The 20085-nt window shown below is 48.5% G+C and overlaps 1 protein-coding gene across 1 annotated transcript in view; it reads left to right on the top strand.

The window, feature by feature from the left end:
- The window catches only part of LOC118212693 (vacuolar protein sorting-associated protein 13B-like), a 303731-nt gene that overhangs the window by 133653 nt on the left and 149993 nt on the right, over positions 1 to 20085 (top strand). The window contains 2 exon segments of the mRNA XM_035390874.1: positions 10694 to 10806; positions 13729 to 13873. Of these exon segments, the coding sequence (XP_035246765.1) occupies positions 10694 to 10806; positions 13729 to 13873 (258 nt within the window).

Raw genomic sequence — 20085 nt, forward strand, 5'->3', positions numbered from 1 at the left:
TTTTAGCCTAGCGCTCGCTCGGGCTCTCGGCCTTCGAGGCGAACGAGGAGAGCGTCCTGGCCCAGCGCAGGGCCAGATGCTAGTGGGTTACAGGGCCGTCCTGGCTAATCTGGGCCGCGGCAGCGCCCCGCTAACTTGCCTGTTGCACGCAGGGGGGCCGGATTTGGCAGGAGCGTTTGGCAGGTCCGTGGCCTTCTCCTCCGCCCCGCCTCCCCACACCCCCGAGTGAAGCCGTGCCCGCCGGGCCCTGTGATGTTTCGGGATGGTGGATACGGGGTTGTATTTTTCGCCGGAGCCTCTTTGATGTGGGTGTTGTTTTTCCAGAGGCGGGTCCGAATCGCTCAGCGGCGGCTGTACACAGAGCAGTTAAGGGCCTCAAGCTGCGCAGGTGGTTAGCGCTAACCGCCGTTTTAGCGCCTGGAGGACAGGTCGCGTCCAAGTCCGTACGGCGGGCCAGCGGCCGCCGACGCCACGACGGGAGCGCTCTGTGGCGGTCGCTTGGCGAGTATCGCGTGACACCGAGGGGCGGCAGCCTCTACCGCGCCCCACGTGTGTGAGTGCGAGCGGGGTGGGGGGGGGAAAGCCCATGCCCGATGTGTCATTGTTTACACCCGGCCATTAACTCATCTGTCTTCGCAAAATTAAATTCCCTGAACGAAAATCACGTAAACCTCCCTTCAGCAGAATGGATGGGCTGCATGGGCTGTGCCAGCCAACGCTTTGTGGCGTTCAGTACTTAACAAAAGAAATCTGGAGGCCTTTCTCTACCCAATGAAGACAAATTACATTCACCCAATCTGCTCTATTTGAGAAACATTTACTTATTTCTAATTTCCTTTGGGCCGACTTCTCATTAACTAAAATAATTAAAATAATTATTTTGATTTAGTATCACATTTCTGACTTTTCGGCTCAGGAGTTCCTTAATCAGGATTAACCCAAACTACAGGACTCATTAAATAAATGGAAAAAGTATTTTTTTTCAATTTTTTAAAAACCTGGAGGTAGTTCTTGCAAGATTCTGTGAATTTCATCCAATACTTTCAAGATGGAAGAATACACACCGCAAGTGTTTTGCTTGTTGCTGACAAATATTTTTTAAATCTGCTATGAAAGTATTATTTTCTCGGTTTGTGCTTTATATGCCCAATTCAACACTTTTTGGGAATACATTTTTTATTCTCAGCGATTAGCACAATTGTTTTCAGACTTCCCCGACATCGAACAGGCTTGTTTTTCATATTCGTTGTATTTGATTTACATTTGGTGGATTCGCTCTGCAGAAGGACAACCTGTATCCACAGCTCTTGGAGCAGAATGAGCAGGATCACAGGCAGCCCCGGTGCGACCTGTGGTCCATCACATACCGCCCCCCCCCCCGTCCACAGAACGGCAGCTCCCGGGCAGCCGCGCTCCCCAGAACCCCCCCGCCCCCCCCCCCCCCCCGAGCTCTTACCGCGAGCGGGACGGCGCTCTTTGATGCCGCGGCTGGAATCTGCGGGCGGGCCGCTTCGTCTCAACACAGTAGTAGCCCTCATCACTCTTGCGCCGCTGCGCACGCTGTCCCCGGGGGAGTGTTTCCAGGCTCCGTGTGTGGCATGACCCGCCACGCACCTGCTGAACTCCCGTACCCTGCCGCCGGGGGCCCGCGTCGGCTAGTGCCTGCTGGCGTAAACAGCCCATAAACACTGGGGCGCTGTGCGGCCCTGTGCGAGCAGGCCTGCCCGGCCCTCCTTCCTGTGCACATATACAAACCTCGCAGATAAAAGGCCGTCTCCCGCACTAATAGCCACTCCAGATTAGACGTTCCGCACTGACAATTAAAAGCGCCAGATAACGGTTTGGGGGAGGAAGCGGCTTTATCTCAGCCTATTGGAGTTTCGCCGTTCCTCTCTGAAGACGCCCGTGTAATTCGAGCGAGGCCGGTAGGCCCTAATGAAGCTTTCGGAGATAGCGCCGGGCTGCTGAGAGGGTTGAAGTGATGAGTTATGTCCCGCAGATAAAGGGGTTTTGGGTGGGTGAGGGTCTGAATTGGGCCCTTCCATTGAGATGGCCACCTTGTCTCAGGGAGCCATCAGACTGGAACATTAAGTTTTATTGAGCGAATCCAGCTCGGAGCGTGCGCTCGTTTACGAGATTGCCCTGATAAGGCTGAGCGTGGACGAGCTCGGGGGAGCAGGGTGGATTTGCCAGCCTGAGGAGCAGCACGGTCACTGAGCGGAGAGGTGGCAGCACTGGGTCTGCTGGAATACCGGACCGCTGACTCATGCTTCTGGACATGAGGCATCCATGACGCTCTGGAAAAGGGCAGCTTTTTCCCCAGAAAACAGCCCGAAAGCGTAACGTTTTAATCCGAGATCGCCCTGTGACTGTACCGAAAAATGGCGGTGATCCGTGGAGAATTTTCTTCAGGATTTGGAGAGTCTAGACGTAAATGTTTTCAGCAGAAGTTTGAAATTTCAGGGGAACAATCCATTTTTAGCTTTTTGGATCGTCCCGGGGTCCCGTCCTCCCCGAGCCAACTATGTGTCTCGTTCCTGCTCAGCTGCACCTATCTGTGGAGCGCGGCGCGGGGAGACGTATCGCTGCCGCTCTGGCGCTCACCGGCGGGGCTGCTTATCGCCGCGGCCATGCGGATGAGGGATGGGTCTGCCGGGCGTGTCGGGTGAGGGGTCGTACCGTTCACCGCAGCTGCGAAACTCGCTTTCAGGCCCCCCCCCCCACCCCCTGCTTTACAGTACAGGCAACCTCGCTAAAAAAGTCCATTGCCCCTTCCAAAATGCACTTCTGTACGCACGCAGTCTCTAAACGTGTAATTACAGGCTGTGCGGCAGGTGCGTATCCTTGACGCAGTCTTCTCTGTACATCAAAGCCACCCCCCCCCCCCCACACACACTCACACACACGCTCTGATGTAAGTATGTCTGGGGAGTGCTTGAAATGACGAGTTTGTGTTTGCTAAATCATCACCCTATCATGACTCCTTAATACTGAAGCACTGATAGCTGTATACACCACCTAAGGAACTGCATTTGATAAGAGGCTGTGTTGGAGTGTGTGCGTATTCAAGTACAACCAGTGCTTCCTTTTGCCTTGGAAGCTTATCATTACCTTATCGTTACACCTTGAATGTCAGAATCTCATCTTCTAAGAATTGTCACCGAACCAGTCATTTTCGGGTGGGTGGGGAGCAGTGCGTTTTGGAGGAGTTCCAGAGAATTCCAGCCGTGGATAGCAGAGGGTGCACACAGGCGTTCAAGCGTCCCTCCTAACCAGACTTTGACCGTGACCTTGATGATAAGGCCCTAATGAACAACAGCCTGCCCAGCTGCGGTCACGCTCGCAGAGCGATCGGGGATGCGGCGCGTTCGCTGAAGAGCTGAAGCCGAAAAGCTCTTTTTCGAGAAAAGAACGTAAGAGCAGACCAAGCTGCACATGTAACCCGTGCCAGAAGCCATTCACAAGTGGTCTTAAACAGTTGAAGGGTTAAATTATATTTGTTTTATTTTTTTAATATTTAAACTGGCTTCATGGGATTTTTTTCCCCCCAGTTTCCAGTTTTCTAGCTTCTTTTATGTTTTTAATGTGTTAAATTGCTCTGGTTCGAATGTGAGATCTCAGGAGCAGAGGGAGCTGAATTTCCAATGTGGGCCATGGAGGGTGGGAACGCATCGCGCCATGGCAACCAGGACGTCCTGCTCGCCGGTAACTCAGCCCCCATCATCACATCCTCCCAGAAGCGTCTTCAGCCTGGACCCATTACTCCTAATTGCTAAATGGCTGGAATGTGCGAGCACTTATAGCTGTGTCTTACGGAAGAGCGTTCTGCAGGTCCTGTCTCAGGCAGGGGAGGGGAGGGGAGAAAACGGCCCCAAATCCAAGTTTGCCGTTTCCCACGAACCCGGTCCTCCTCTCGCCTTCGCAGCGGGGGGTTTGTTTGCCTTCCCGACCGGGCCCGGTTCAAGGTGGGAGGGGCGTGCGGGCGTCGCCTTCCCATCATAGGCTGCAGTGTGGCTGCCGAAGAAGTCCTCTCGCATGGGCAGCTACGTCGCACTTCGCCCAGTGACCGCCTGCTGATGGCGTCCAGAGAATGGAGCGTAGCAGTGCAGCGGTTAGGGAACTGGACGTGCCACTTGCGAAGGTCCGGCTCAAATCTCAGGCTGGGCCTCTGTGTCTGCGCACTTCAGCAGGGTGCTTAATTCTTGCAGCCAGATATCAAGCTGCGCGAATGGCCAGCGTGTAAAGAAAACACTCTGGATAACGGTGTCTGCGTTTCAGACAGAGAGCATCGCGTAATGTAACGTGGAGAGATGCTGTAATTGCCGTTTTAAACGGAGCATGTGGGTCAGCTGCTTGATGGAGGTGACCTCAGACCACTGACGGGCTCCACCTTTTTACTCCGCTCCAATCAGAGCGTCCGAGGAGCAACGTGGGTGCGGGCTCACGGTGCAGTCATCAGCCCGTGAACCAGCGCATTTTTATTCAGTCACTGTCTGATCACAGGAGTTCAGGCGGTCCTTCGCTTGGTCCGTTATTCTTTTTTTTTGAAGGAGTACCGATTTAATCTGCGCCGCGTTTGTGAGTGGGTCAGCATGTGGGTCAGGCGAGGACCTTTGATGGCGGATTAGTCTTTGTATAAATGTCATCAGTTTGCATCGTTGTGATGCTTTGTTCGGGGCTTAGAGACGGCCGTGTTTGTGTGCTTTTGCCCAAGGCCGTGTTCTGCAGAGCTTCCTGTGCAGTTTGAAGAGCAAGGCCCTACAGTGTGCCGAACAGGAATCTTTGATCTGTCAGTGAGATAATTCCGGCGCGCAGCGCAGCAAAGCGGAGCTCAAATTGGTGCTGGTGAAATTACTCTAATTGAACACAGGGGCAGTTTCCCTGACCGGCCAATCGGCTCTGCCGGCTGCCTCCTGTTGCCGGGCGGCTGTCGGGCGCCTGTGGCGAGGAGGCGCAGGAGGTGCGGGGAGAGGTCTCTCCGGCGCAGACAGAGGTGCTGGTGGCGGCCTGGGGGCCAGATGTGGCCGCTGCGGACCCTGAGCTGGGAGGGCAGGACGCGAGGGCCTTCCCCTCCCCTCCCCTCCCCTCCCCACACACCGCACTGGGCCTCCACTTCACTCCTCACCCGCCAACATCGCATCACGTGCCCACATGAATCAACCCCGCGTTCACACACTTCCCAAAAGACCCTGACCTGAACCACACACTGAGTCACACAGAGAGCCTGCTCAGGTTAAACTGTGTGTGTGTGTGTGTGTGTGTGTGTGTGTGTGCGTGTGCTTCAGCAAATGCATGCTTCTGTGAACGAGACACTTCCCGAAACACTCTGATCCATACCATCGACTGAGTCACACATAGTCTACATAGGTTATGTGTGTGTGTGTATGTCTGTGTGTGCACATATGTGTGCGTATAGCCTTATGTGGTTTCATGTTGATGACAGAATGGAGATGCAGGACATAGCAGAAATGTGCATTTACTTGTTTTGAAATCTGTAGCTGGCTCGAGGAAAGGACAAATGCCATCAGAATTGATCAGGGTCTCACAGAAGGAGTCCAAGTGACAGGATGTTAAATATAGTGGGGGCGGGGCGTTCCCTGCTGTCCTGCTGGGCACAAAATGGAACAGTTAATTCTGTGCATCAGTCGAGCCCTTCTTTGTCTTTCATTAAGGGCCCCTATCTCGCTGACAAAGAGTGGCTCACATGTTAGTCGGTAGTAAATTTTCCGCCAATGTGATTTCCATTACCATGGAGTTACCATGGAACGGCGGGAATAGATAACAGCTGAAGCTGCAATCTAAACATGGCGGCTAGGGTTTCCGCGCGGCCCTGGAAGCCATTGTGCCGTAGCGGTTTCGCTTTTCATCGCTAACAGGGCTAATGTGAATTTATGGACCCAAAAATAAACTCGTAGGTTATCAGTTTCCAAGCTGGCCTTATCAACGTCTGGAGGAAGATAAAGACGTGATTGGTCCACCCTGGCGTCGCCTCGAGATGGTCACATGGCGCTCGCTCCCGATCCATTGCCTGAGAGGTACATGGGCGGACGGACGGAATGAACGAAGAAAGTCGCGTGAATAGCGATTAGAGAAGTCAGCAGATAAAAGCTGGCTAGACGCCGACCGAGTGGAGGGCTGTCATGTCTGGGCCTGTGAGGCAAGGTGCCACCCCCCCCACCACCCAAAACGGAACAATCCATCTTTCGATGTGGAACAACCCATCTTTCACAGAGATAACTTTAACATTAATGTCTGTTCTAGTTAAAGTTAAATCCTCCTCTTTGACTGTGTGCACCTTCATCATGTTGACTGCTGGTACTGCTAATATGAAGACTATACTTGGCCTTTTCCCACGTGGAGTTTGGTGGCTTGTGGCAGTGAGTGATGATCAGCATTCTGACGATAAACCCCTGGTGTGGAAGGAGCACCAAACGGCAGTGTACTGGTGGCATGCGCTGGCGACACAAGCACACACACACACACTGCTGTGCACTTGAAAGAAAGGCACTATGTACGCATACCTGATGTCATTGTAATACTGTATCACGGGGCACACGGCCTGCTGTCCTCCAGAACACGCTCAGAGAACGAACCCTCTTGCCTCCGTACTGCAGATCAGTCAGATGTGTTTCCCTTCGTCCCAGACGGTGGTTTCCGTGGCCTTCCCGCCACGGCGTCGCCCACACGGTGCCCGTGGGCCGTCGGTAGGGGAGCAGCCGAAGCCCTCTGCCGAAGCTAACGCCGGGCCCCGGTGCGGAACACCTGCCGAGCTCTCAGCAGACGTCCGGGTCATGAGCTCATCGGAAAAGCAATTTAGCGCGCGGCGCACTGTGGCGTAATGTTATGTTTAGCTACTTGGCTTCCAAGTGAACTGAACTTGTCAGAACTCGTCTGGACTGAAGAGGCATTATTTATTTATTTATTTGTGTTCCATGAGAGAGCGACCACAGGCACTCTGCCCCAACCCTCGAGCTTCGATTAGGCGCCGTTCCGGTGGGAGCCCCCCTCCACCCGCTGTCCGGTGTCCGTCGGGTCACCCTGTTGGTCGAACGGACCCTCGGCGTGGGTTTTTGTCCTCCCCCGGTCAAAACTTTGTGGGTGTCCTGGCGGCATGACGTCAGCTAGTGCAGAACAACACCGAGAGCGCGTTCCTGTTTTATGATTAATCTGACGCCGCGAAGCGGGAACCTCTTGACATTAATGACTCCTCTGTGGGGAAGCCAGCCTTCACCTCGGCGAAACACGCAAGTTATTTCTGTTTGCCGAAGAATTACACGGGAAGTTAGAAAAACACTCCTGTTATCGCTGTCATCGCCTCCCCTTAACTACCCCGCAGCCCTGTCAAGCGCAGCAGAGTAACACTTCGCGCTTTTCTGTCATTAAAGCTCGGTAAGTCACTGGCCTGTGTTTTGCTTTAAAGGTGAAGGTTTAGGTACCGTTTCCTCACCGGCTATATCGTCACCCTTGGGGCAGTGACAGAGACATGAGTGAGAAGCAAAACTGTTTTTAGACCGAGAGCACTACAGGTCTACAATTACCAGGGTAAAAGTCACTTTGAGGCACTGCAGGCCCCCCGAATATTCCCAAACCAAATATTGTTCTCCGAAAATTCTCTCCTCAAGATCCCACCTTTGCCAAATGGCTGCCATTAGCGTCTCTGAGTGCGGGTAAACATCCGTCGCACGAGCCGGCGTGTCACTCGCAATTTGAGGGAAGCCGCGAGCAGTTCCCAGGCTCTCCACATCCTTTCTCGTTGGGTCTTGGGTTTGGCGCACAGAGGACCCTGAACCGGGCTCCTGTCCTCACCGCTCCTCGAGGGCTGTGGACGCGAGGGCCGCACACTTTTTGGGCGTTTAGCTGAAGCTCTCGTTCGGAGCGACTGGCAGTTAGCGCGCTAAGAAATGTTTTCGATTCGTAAATCACCGGCATTCCAAGTAGCGCTTAATGAGAGTGTAATGGTTGGGCCGTTACACACCGCCAATAGGTCATACTTTGTCTCTAGAATTAATGTTTGGAAGGGAAGGTGGAGAGGTTTTTTTCCTCCAAGGGTGCAGAGACTTCATATATTTATTCATTTATTTCGTTTTATTTATCCAGGTGAAAACAACATCGGTTTATCCGGTCTGAGAACAGCATGATCCTCTACAGGAAACCAGCAAATGGGGTTAGAAAGTCCGCTCTGTACTATTTTCCCGCACAAGGGTGCATCATTATTAAAAGTGAGACACGCTTTTTCTTTCCCTGAGAGCCATCTGTGTCCATTGGGGAGGCGTTGATCTTCTGTGTTGTCACCTCCTCATTCTTCAATAGCAAATCCTCTGCTTGTTCGGGCTTTCGGAAGAGAGTGTGTGTGTTTTTTTTCCCTGAATTGCTGAGCGGCTTACAAATGTAATTAGGCACTCCAAATTGGGTGGGGAAAAATATTGCAGATGAAAAATGTAAAAAAGTAAATACTCTTATAAAACAAAATCAATGGTATGTGCCTTAAATTTGTTCTGGAACTGGCTAAAGGAGCATCGACTCAGAACATGTAAAATTTTCCAAAGTAGTCAACCCATTAGTTTATTGGGATTTGGACCAATAAGTTTCATAAACGGATACTTTTTTCAGCTAAAAGATAAAAGATTTTCAGAAGAACACTTATAGCAATTCAATTTTCTGTTTAACATTTTTTTAATTTCTTTTTTAATTGGATACACAGTGTGACATTTTTTTTTCTACTCATGGCAAGACGGCACACCGTCCCCTAGATGCACACACTATAACTGCAGCAAATAGAGGCATTTCATTTTGTGTTGTTCACTGGTGTACAACAGTGGTACTGTAGGGTGGCCTATGCTGAGCGGGGGGAGCACTGGGGCTCCGCAAAGGGGCTTTGCAAACTTGGGCTCTCCAGAAAGGGTCCCCTTTGTACAGTTGGGGCCCTGGCTTGGATATGCCCTGGCTGTGGGGCTTGAAACAGAAGATTCCGGAGTGTGCCAAAGCCCTCCGAACTTTGAAGCTCATCGGAGAAACTAAATGTTCTCTTATCGTTAGATTGAAATACTCCGCTGCACGCCAGAGAATTTTCCCCCTAATCCCAACGGCATGGTAGTCATTATTGATAGAATCCTAATGCATTACCTCAGGCCCATATTGTTGGTAAAGATTATTATTTAAGAATAAACTAAACCCCCAGAAAGTCTAGGGTTTCATAGAGATTTATCAAAAGAAAATGTTATTTTTGGCTTTGCGCAACACACTTTGAACACAATTGAAACAAACTGTGCCCTGCGCCGTCCAAGAGGACTGCAAACCATGTCCACCGGCGGCGAGTGCAACGACGGCGTAAATGGTTAGCGACGGAGTAAGCGGAGCCAAGTTCACTCGGAGCGGCGCAGACGCCTTCTCTTCCCGCGCGTGATTAATAAGCGATGACTGCGCCGCGGAGCGGAGCGCGTCGAGTAATCAAGCCTCGGAGTGCTGCGGAGGGCGCTGGGGGGGGGGGGGGGGGGGAGAACGCCCCCCTTTCCGTGCCGCTAATGAAACACACGGGTAGAGGAAATGGGCTCTGGCAGCCTTGTTTACCTGCTTCCCTCCTGTTTACGGACGCCTCGCGTCACGGCGAGCGGGGGCAACCCGCGGCTGTTTTCGGTTTGGCCGCGCGCACACAGGTGAAAATGAGCGAACCGGATTCCGTCCAGTCGTTATCTGCCAGGGAGAATGCGGAACGTTCCGGAATCCGGAGGCGTCTTGCTAAATTTCAGGCCCTGCGCAGCGTTATAGAAAATGATGCCTTACGCGTCTGTACTGTGTCCACATGTGGACGGTTGGGGGGAAAGAAAAAGCTATAAATGCTATTACTTTTTTTCGGGGGTGGGGGTTTAATATTCTGGAATTAATAAAATTGAAAGTCTGAAATCAATAAAAAGGCTCCCAAATGTGTAGAACATTGAGCACAATTAAGAAATCACGTGCGTTTAAATGCTGAGCATCACATAAAAGAATGTTAAATGATCCTGATTTTCTCTTTTCATGCCTTTTGAAATTTTTACAATTACAAAGGGTTGCCTGGTCCCCCCCTCCCATGTTATACAAACACACGGTAATCAATTCAAAATGATAGAAGTGTAGCAGAACCCGGTCTTTAGTTTTTTCCCCTTGCTGAATGTACAGACCTCCAAGACTAGGTTGCCAGGCAATGGCAACGTGGCTACATTGTGTGTGTGTGTGTATGTACTCTATATACATGTCGTGTCAGTGCGTGTGTGTGTTTGTGACTGCGTGTATCTTCACCTCTGCGTGTGTCTGTGCGTGTGTGTGTTTGTGACTGCGTGTATCTTCACCTCTGTGTGTGTCTGTGCGTGTGCGTGTTTGTGACTGCGTGTATCTTCACCTCTGCGTGTGTCTGTGCGTGTGTGTGACTGTGTGTATCTTCACCTCTGCATGTGTCTGTGCGTGTGTGTGTTTGTGATTGTGTGTATCTTCACCTCTGCATGTGGCTGTGCGTGTGTGTGTTTGTGACTGCGTGTATCTTCACCTCTGCATGTGTCTATGTGTCTGTGCGTGTGTGTGACTGCGTGTATGTTCACCTCAGCGTGTGTCTGTGCGTGTGTGTGTGTGTTTGTGACTGCGTGTATCTTCACCTCTGCGTGTGTCTGTGTGTGTGTGTGACTGCGTGTATCTTCACCTCAGCGTGTGTCTGTGCTTGCAGGCGCGGTGCTGCTGGTCAGTGTCCAGGGCGTGGCGGTGAACGTGGACCCCGTCGTGTGCGCCTGGCTCCTCCACCAGCCTCAGAAGGGGAGCAGCAGGCTGCAGCCGCAGCAGGTAGGCCCGAACCAAACTGGCCTCACTCCTAACCAAACCCCCCCCCTCGCTCACCTCCCTAATGGATGGGTCCGCCTCTTCCGTCTGCCTTCCCTCCTGCCTCCCTCTGTTTATTTGACAGAAGTCACGGGAGCCATTAGGGCCTTCCAGCGCGCTGCGCTCGTGAAAAAGAGAGTTTGATTACTTGGACGGTACGCAGGGGTTTTTTCCATGTATAAACGTGTCTTTGTAATGCTTTTAATGTTCATTTTCTTTTCCAAGATCATCTGTTTTATGCCTCCCACGGTTCTCAGCCTTATTATAATTACGGGGGTCTGTATCCCAGTGGCTGCCGTTCTGCTTTTCCTCCGCTCCGCTCGCGGGCTGCCGGGGGGGGGGGGGGGGTCGCGGCGCGCTCCGCTCCTCTGAAGAGTCACCTGACCGTCCGCGTCCCGCTCCCTGGCAGCAGCGCCATGGCGGACGGCGGTGTGTTCTCCGCGCAGCTCTTGGTGTAGTCCTGGGTTCCAGAGAGCATTTAAAAACATTTCAACTTGGAGGATGTACAGCAATAGACATGTCCCTGGCCTTTACTTACAGAGTGCAGAGAGCACCAGTTCACAACGAGCTCCTTTGGGCAGGATGGGAGGGTCACTCCCCGAATCAATCCAGTCTCGTTCCTAGGACCCAGATCCTCAGGATGTGTCCGGTTCACCCCAATTTAGATCAGTCCAAAAAGTGGACAGTTTTCCTGACACTCTGAGGTCCTGAGATCCAACTACTACAGTGAAACGGCAACTGTGTTCTGTTGGTTTAAATGGATGAATATCTGTGAAGAAGCCCTTGCTATTTTTAAACTCCAGTGGGCCAAGCACCGTCAACACTGGACAAAAAAGATTGGGAAATGGCAGATACACATTCTTTAGGTAGAAATAAAAATAATAAAAGTTTATTCTTTGCTTTGTTATTCAATAAATGTGCATATATTTACTGAATTCTTCTCTACCTAATGTTTTTTCAAAAAACCACAGGTGGTTCAATACTTTTGGCCTGTACTGTATATTTGCTTGATTGGTAAAAACATGTTTTGGCCATGCTGTCCTTCCTATCTGGCAATGAAGTAAATGTATTTTCTTATGAGTGAATGTCATCCCTTTTGATTTATTGTTCCAGTAATGCTTTTTCACATTCTGAAAATGAATGTAGAATAGTTTGGGTAATTCTACCTCATAATCAACAGTGATCCAGTTGTGTTTGCACTTGCAGGCTTTTGAGTGTGCGTGCCTGTTCGTCTGTTCTTTGACATTTATATCAGAGCAGGCAGCCAATTTGTAGCCAAAGCAGGCAGCCAATTAGTTTATTATAAAATTGTACAATATAAGAATGAAAATAAACATATTTTATTTAATTGAGCTGTTTAAATTATATTTTATAAGTGTATTTTTGACTGTACATTGACCAGTATTTTCTGTTCAGTGGATTGACTGTTTTTTTTTTTTTCACAAAATGTGTTTTTACGGGCAATTGAAAAGGACGTGCCTGATCGCGTAATTCTCCCTCATGTTGTACGAGAACATATTTTCCTTTCAGCGTAAGTCCAGTCAGAAATGGGCAGCTTCGTGCAGTCTGCGGTATCTTCACAATTCTGAGAAACTCCTGCGTGTGAACCTGTGAGAAAATGAGCATGCTTAACTCGCCTCCAAAATATGTATCGGTTTTCAACTGACGGAAATGGAGGCTATCCCAGGCTTCATTTTAACACAATCTTTCCTTTCTTTGAGGCCGTCAGTGTTTTTTTTGTTTCAGACACTCAGGATTGTCTGTGTGCGTGTGTGTGTGTGTATGTGCGTAATACTTGTTTGCATGCAGATTTGTGTCTGTTTATGTGGGTGAGCGAGCTTCTGTACGTGGATATGTTTGAGACAAATGCGTCAGACAAATTTACGGTGTTTGTGTGATTCATGTGTGTAAATAGTCATCTTGTGTTTGTGTAGGTTTGTGCATGTGCGCTTGTGTTTCTTACTCAGCCTCATATTCATGTTTTATTACAAATCCAATGTGCTGGAGCGCAGAGGCAAAACAACAGAAATTCTATTAGTCCAGATTCCTCACGGACTCTGATGTTAGCATGTCAGTACATGCGTGACTTCACGAGCATGCCGTGCGCCTGCGTACCGTGCGCACACACGCTCTCCTCGGTAGGCACCGGGCCCCCGGCTCCTGCAGCTGCGGGGCCCGGCAGAGCCTCCAGGCCCGGGGCGTGCGCTGCCAGCAGCGTGCGAAGCGGTTCAACACAAACACGCGGCCCGTCAGACGCTCTGTTGCTCTTGGACGCGTCGCCAGTCCACCGCGTTCCTTGTTTTCGCGCTCTCCGTGTTCCCCGATAAACCCAGATGTATTAGTCACTGGACGCGATTGGAAAGAAACGTACACGCAGCGACCTCTTCCTGTTGAACGTGACCTCAGAATTCAGTTATATGCCATATTTAAACACAGAAATTAAATTACAGCATGAGGTTCTTTGGCCCTGTCTGCCTGTGTTAAAAAAGGACATTTCACTCTGTGTGTGTATAGTGTGTGTGTGTGTGTTTATATATATATATATATATATATATATATATATATATATATGCAGTTTCTGTTATTTTGGCTGTGTACTCCAGCACATTTGATTTGAAATAAAATGATGAATATGAGGTTGAAGTGCAGACTCTCCACTTTAATTTGTGGACATTCATATCCATACCGAGTGCTCTTTTTAGGAATTGCAGCTCTTTTTATAAATAGTCATCCTTTTAGGAGAGCGGAAGTAATTGGACAAATTAACATAATATGAAATATAGTTGTCATATTTAGTACCTGTTGTGGAGTACAGAGCCCAAAATTGTGTTGCAAACCTAATACAGTACGGTGTGATCAGGAGGGTCCATGTGATGCTTTTTGCAGGCTCCGGGATCGGCTCCCATAGTCATACCGGTGAGCAAAAGGAGGGAGGACGAGGTGTCGGTCGGCAGCACACCCCTGGCCAAACAGCCCTCCAACCAAGCCTCCGACTACACCAGCAGCCCCGTCAAAACCAAGACGGTCACAGGTAGGCCCTCTCCCCTCCTCTGGCCACAGAACACCCGCTCCCAGAGCTCCGTCCGGTCACTCTTCCGTCGCTGGCTTTGCTCTTCCTTGGGTCTGAATTCATTGTTATTATTTTGAATTGTGGAGGGTGGGGGGTCGTTAGCATGAACGTGCTATGTATGAACTGAAGGGATGCACTTGTTTTTGGCAATTTGATTGAATGACTTTTACCCTGTGAAGAACATTCTGAGGGTGGGGGCAACTTTATTAGTCATTGTGAGGAAAACACCGTGCTGGAGGACGTCCGGCGTGGTCTTTAGGGCTCCAGGGCGAGAGCGGTTTGGAGTCGTGCTCTGCGGTGTGGAACAGGTTAGCGGAGCGCACTCTGGTTGCGTGTGGGGAGTTTGTTTGCTAAGGACAGGATGGGGGGGCAGTTTCAGGCAATGCAGCGTGCCAGCTTTCTATTCGCTGGAACCTTCCCGTCACAGGTGCGCGCCTCGCCTTCCGATCACGGAAGCCTCCTGGGCGTCCTCCAACCGCACGTTTTTGTGGAAACTCTGAGCTCTGTGGGAGGAAGAGGAGGAGGAAGAGGTATCCAGCATAACTTTACTGAGTACTTCCCTTTAAGAGCTGCCAGTGACACAGTGCAGGGGTGCTTTGCTGAAAAAGGACACATTCGCTTTTGAACCCCCGGCTAGCATGTGGTATTCGGCTTTGTATTCGTCCTGGTCCGGTGGGAAAACTTGGGCTGTGGGAGCTGGAGACGTCATGGCGACGGTTTATTAAAACTATCCAGCCTACTTCCACTTGCTAAAAGGTTATTTATACCTCAGCCTCTTAAACATTTTTACGGATTAAACAATCTCGTGCAAAGGGTTGCAACAAGCAGTCAACAGAAATAAGCAAGCTTTCGGGAAACCCTCAAAAATGTCAACATCACTTAACAAGAGACGGTCACTGCTTCAGACAGGCGACATTCTTTAATTAACTAAGTATACAATTCTTTGTTGAATGAGAAATAGCCATGGTAACACTTTCTACATTTAAACTGCCCATTAAAATTGACTAAAAGCTAAAAGCTAACAGTGGAAAGGTCAGGGTGATGTTCCTCCGTTCCCCTCTGTGTTACCCAATCTCAGCTAATGGCTTTTCCGTACCGCAGCCTCTTTGCTTACTCGTATTTATAATATTTCCTTCGTTAATGTACGCAAGCAAACAATGGCAGTGGCTCCCATCGTAAGCAGATGGGTCCGAGCAGGCTGCAGTTTGTCAGCCTCACTTGAGGACAGCACTTTGTTTCTCCAGTTGCCCAACTGCAGCTGAGTGAAAACAAGCCGTGCTTTTCAACAGCGGGCTCCTCCGAACTCCCACCCCAGTGCGGAAAGCAGGAAAGGCCACAGCCTAATTCAACGTCTGCTTGAGGGGTGCGAGGCTGTCTGTTTATTAATATATATCAGACCTGAAGCCGCTCCTGCAGAATCACATTGGTATAGTCCTGCTTGTTCCTTTCAATTATCTAAATGCTTTGAACGGAATGAGGCGGCACACAAACCCATGTGTAGCAACCAACTGGGTTACAATGGCCTCTCCATTTTATAAACCTGTGTGGTAGGTGTGGTTCAGGGCTGAGGCCATTTTCTACTTTCTTGAATGTTTCTGTTTTCACACATATTTTTGTCTCTGCCCCCTTTTTTCCAAAGCGTTTTCCCCATTTCATTCCAATGAGAAAGATGGAGGTGAAAGCTTCAGTTGGTAGCTTCACAGTGTCTGGAAAAGGACGTTTGAGATTCCTGTGGTCCTGTGAAGTTATAGCATGAATTGTGTTATAGCTCAGTGGTGGAGTTGGCTCCAACCGGAGTTCCATCTGCACATGATCATGATTCATCTGAAGAAGTAACTGACCGTTGTTTTTTTTTTTTTTTTAAAGCAAAACACATCCCTGGGTGTTGGACCAACTTCATCCGAGTGTCAACCTGGTCCGGCTCACACTCCCGTACGGTTATGAGCTTGATGAGTGAGGCTGTTGCTTGTGTGTCTGTCAACCGTTCCTGAAGTGAACTGAACATGGAGAGGGGGAAAAGCCACTCCTTGAGAATGAACAAACAGTTATTTGAAAGAGACCTGTAGATGTTAAGTGTACATAACGTCCCGCATTACAATCAAAATTTGATGAGTGTTAAGCCATGGAGAACTTTGCGTTCGTATTTATCGCTAGCTTTGCTGCTCCTTCACTCTCAGTTCTCAGTTTCATTCATTTTAAAACTTGCGTCCGTTATAAAAAAAAATCTGTTCTTCTTTTGATTAATTATGTATTTAATGTCTGTGTGAAATGGCTTTGCGGCACAGAACAGCAAGCTATAGAAATGCATAAATAAAATATGTATATTTAGTGCAGCTACCCCTCCCCCCAACACACACACACACACACACACACTTGCTATGTCTTTATTTCCAGTGTAAAAACAGTCTTTAGACTGTTTTTTGCTGAGGAATTGCTGTGCTGAAACACTTAAGCAGCCTTGGAATTAGCCGCACAGCTGATGACATTGGACATGTTATAATTAGAATTATGGTCTTTAACGATGATTTATTAATTGTTTTTCCATGTGTTCCACTCTAGTGAGTTCTGAGAAGCAGGCTGAGCATGCAGTGGATCAGCAGTTCGTTCTCAGTAGGAGCGGCTAGAATATACTGTACTCTTTTGTACAATAATTTATTTTTTATTGTTTTTAAAAATTCTGTTTGTTTCATTGTGTAATTGCTGGATTTATCCTGCTGCCAGTCATGTTTGGGGGAAAAAGGTGGCCTCCCAATTAGTGCGATTTTTTTGGTCTGTTTTTGCATTTTAGTGAGTCTACGTTCAGAAATGGTGTGTTTAGATAGATACGTGATACTGGTGTTTAACGTCAAGCAATGCTAATTCTCTAGAGCACTTAGTTTGATTCGTTTGAAAAATGAGACCATTGATGAGCCGTAATCTCATCAGGTTTGACAGAGGAAGTTTCTATGAAAATGATAATTGCCATGAAAATGAATTGCGTTGTTTTAAGTAATGAATCCAAATGACGGCCTTGGTTCCCCTCTTGGAATGGGTACAGAGCATTTTCAGTAAATTATAATTTGGCATTACGCTCGGTAGCTCTAATGTGTTTGTTTTAATGTAACTCCAAAATAAACGTCCAAATATATGACAAAGTTGATTTTCACTTGGGGTATTTGTGGTATAATTTCTCTTGGGTTTAGCCTAATCACATAGACGTTTTATTTTTCTGACTTTACTCTATTTACATAAACAGAGGAGAGTTGTCCGCGTTGTTCGCCATTTTAAATCAGCACATCTGTTTGACCTGCCATCTGCAGTGACACAAGGGAAATAAACATGGCGGAGGCCTGCTTTGTGTTGGTGTTGGACTCAGGAGAGCCACCAGCCAGTATGACTGCAGTGCTGTGAGAGCAGCATATGACCTGGTGAAATCACTGCGCCATCAACTCCAGTGGGCAAATCATACACTTTGCCTCACTTTTTTTTTTTTACTTGTTTGCTGTCACACTAGCTCTTCCCCTAGACCAGGGATGCCCAATTCTGTTCCTGTAGGTTTTCTCTCCAACCTTAACAAAGCAGACCTCATTCAACAGTTAGAGATATAATTGAGCTGCTAGTTAGTAGAATCAGGTGAGCCAAATTAGGGTTGAAATGAAAACATACAGGATAGTAGATCTCCAGGAACAGGGTTGGGCAGCCCACTCTAAACCCATGGGTAGCTTCTAAGTTAATCACGTAATTCAGGGTATTCAGCCAGTTAAGTTGGGTATTCTGTTATGTGCACCTCTCACACCATTGGTAAGGTACAGTTGTATTGTTAGCTAGACACGGTATCAGTGTTATCTAAAATAGTAAGGGATACCGGGCTGCTGGTTACAATTATATGGCAAAGCAGCTATGGCATATCTGGCTTGCCAGCCTTGCATTAAAATTACATGTAACTTGCTGTCACTGCTTAAAAATGGAAGACAGTTGTGTATTTCTTTGTGTTCTCTCTTGCTCTCATTTGTTTTATTTCATAGACTGTTGAGAGATGGTCCCTCAGCAGCTCAAGGATTATTATTATTATTATTATTGTTTATTTTTACAAAAGAAAAACCTAGAGAATTTACTGTTAGTGGCCCAAAATGTGTGGCTTCACATTTTAATGAGTCTGTGGTGTTTGGACTGCCGATTTGTCCGCCCCACCAAAGGGACTCTCGGAGCTGCAGCTCTCCCAAGTGGCTGGCACCGCATGTGCAAATGTGGCCGGGCGCGCAGACACATTCAATTTGGTCGCGCGTTGTGAACGCACGGGTGATGTCATCCAGCTCTGTGGTCTCTGCGAGCCCCATGACACCGCTCACAGTGCTATGTGGGGGCTGGGCGCGTGTGGGGTTGGGGGGGTGGGGGGGTGACGGCTGGGGACTGTGGAATCCACATGCAATGGCGCTTTGTCACATTTTATTTTTATCCTGTTTTGGGCGGAGGACACATGTGCGACTGACGTGACATCACGATCAGTGCGTTGGCGTGCGGTTTTCTGATGCGTCTGCGATTGGCCGGCTCCCCGATATGGCTGACGTCAGCTATGTGGCCGGTCTTTCTGCAGAAGGGCTCCAGAGAGGATGCTGGGAAACTGCAGGTGCTGTGCAGAGGGGGTCAGGGGGATAATAACCCAAACTGCATCTGACTCATCCCCTCCGAATTACTATCTCATTTCAATGACTTTGCGTTGAGCTCATTGTGTTTTTGCACAGTCCGCAGAGGGAGACGAAGAGTGTTCCCTGTTTGTGCTTAACTCTGAATATAGCCCTTTGCACAGTCTCTGGTGAACGAGTGGCATCATTCTAATGTGTGAATGCATATCACTGGTTTTAGTCAATTGATTGTGAGATACGGTTTAGACACGTCCTGGTTTGCTTTCTTTAAAGCACAATGCAGTAGCTTTTGTTCGTACATAGAACTGTTTGGGTGAACATTGGTCAGTCACAAGCTGCTATGCATTTGAGGTCGAACTTCAGATCTTTAACATTGTCAGAGAAGCTGAAGCATTTTTTTGCCGTTTATAGAGTGGACCAGTGCACTTAAAGACTAATTACAAACTGGTATTGCCTCATCCTGAAGCATGTTTATGAGTGTGATTGTTCTGTTTTTCTGGTAGCGTTTACAAAAAACTTCTGGATGAAAACACTTAGAAAATGGCTTGTTATTCATTGGCCTGGTATTCTTTTTGGTTTTCTTCCAGAAATGAAACAAACCCCACATAGAAAACTAGCCTCAAGTATTTTTCTTTATTGTGCTAATGAAACTGAGGTTGGCACCAGGCTGGTTAAGATTTGAGTCCTCTGCAGCTTCACATTGTACAAGAGTCTATTTGAATAATGACCTCACTGGCATTTTTCTCCAACCTAAAATAAGCTACTGGCTCAAAAAAAGGACGAATGCGATTTTAGTGAAAAAACATATACTTTTAATCTCGGCCCTCTGGGGATATCGGAGCGAAACATTAGCCTGGTTCCTTTCTGTTTGTGATTCAGACGGTGGGATTTATGTGTAATGTGTTGTTTAACGTACATCGTTGCCGGTGGGGGGCGGGGGCTTGGCGGATCCAAGAGTCGTTGTCCTCGTCCAAGACTTTTAAGAAGACCGAGCTGTGGGGGGTGCAGCAGACGTTCATGGTTCAGAGCTCCGCTCCAGGATGACTGCAGTGCTTGAGCACCGGACCGGTTATGGGCTGCAGTCCGCTGGGTACGGGACAAGTAGAAGAAGGGAAAAAAAGAAGCTGTGCTGCTAACCAAAGTAGCTTGATGGAAGTCAGGCGGTTTTTATTGGCTGCTAGGTACTTACGTTAGGGATAATATTTTCACAGAAAAGTTATTTATGTAGTTTTATTCTTCTCACATTGTCAATAATTCCTCAAAGTAATGATGGGGGTTTTTGTGAAAGAAAACGATAGATGAGTGGAATAAGGAGATGCTTCATCTTCACAGTAGAGCAATTGTGGTCAAAGGGGCTTTCTGGTAGGAATATGGTATTTTGGCTTTTGACCATAGAAACCAAGGGCTGTTTTCCAGACCAACAGTACGGAAGTTGTAGAGAAAACTACCCAACTTTATTCCTTTAAAATATGTTTATTTTTGGTAGGATTATTGGTTTTGTCTACACAGGGAATGTTTTGACATGATTTAACTTTGAGGTTGTGTTTCAGA

Source organism: Anguilla anguilla, chromosome 1 (genome assembly GCF_013347855.1).
Source record: "Anguilla anguilla isolate fAngAng1 chromosome 1, fAngAng1.pri, whole genome shotgun sequence".
NCBI lineage: Eukaryota > Metazoa > Chordata > Actinopteri > Anguilliformes > Anguillidae > Anguilla > Anguilla anguilla.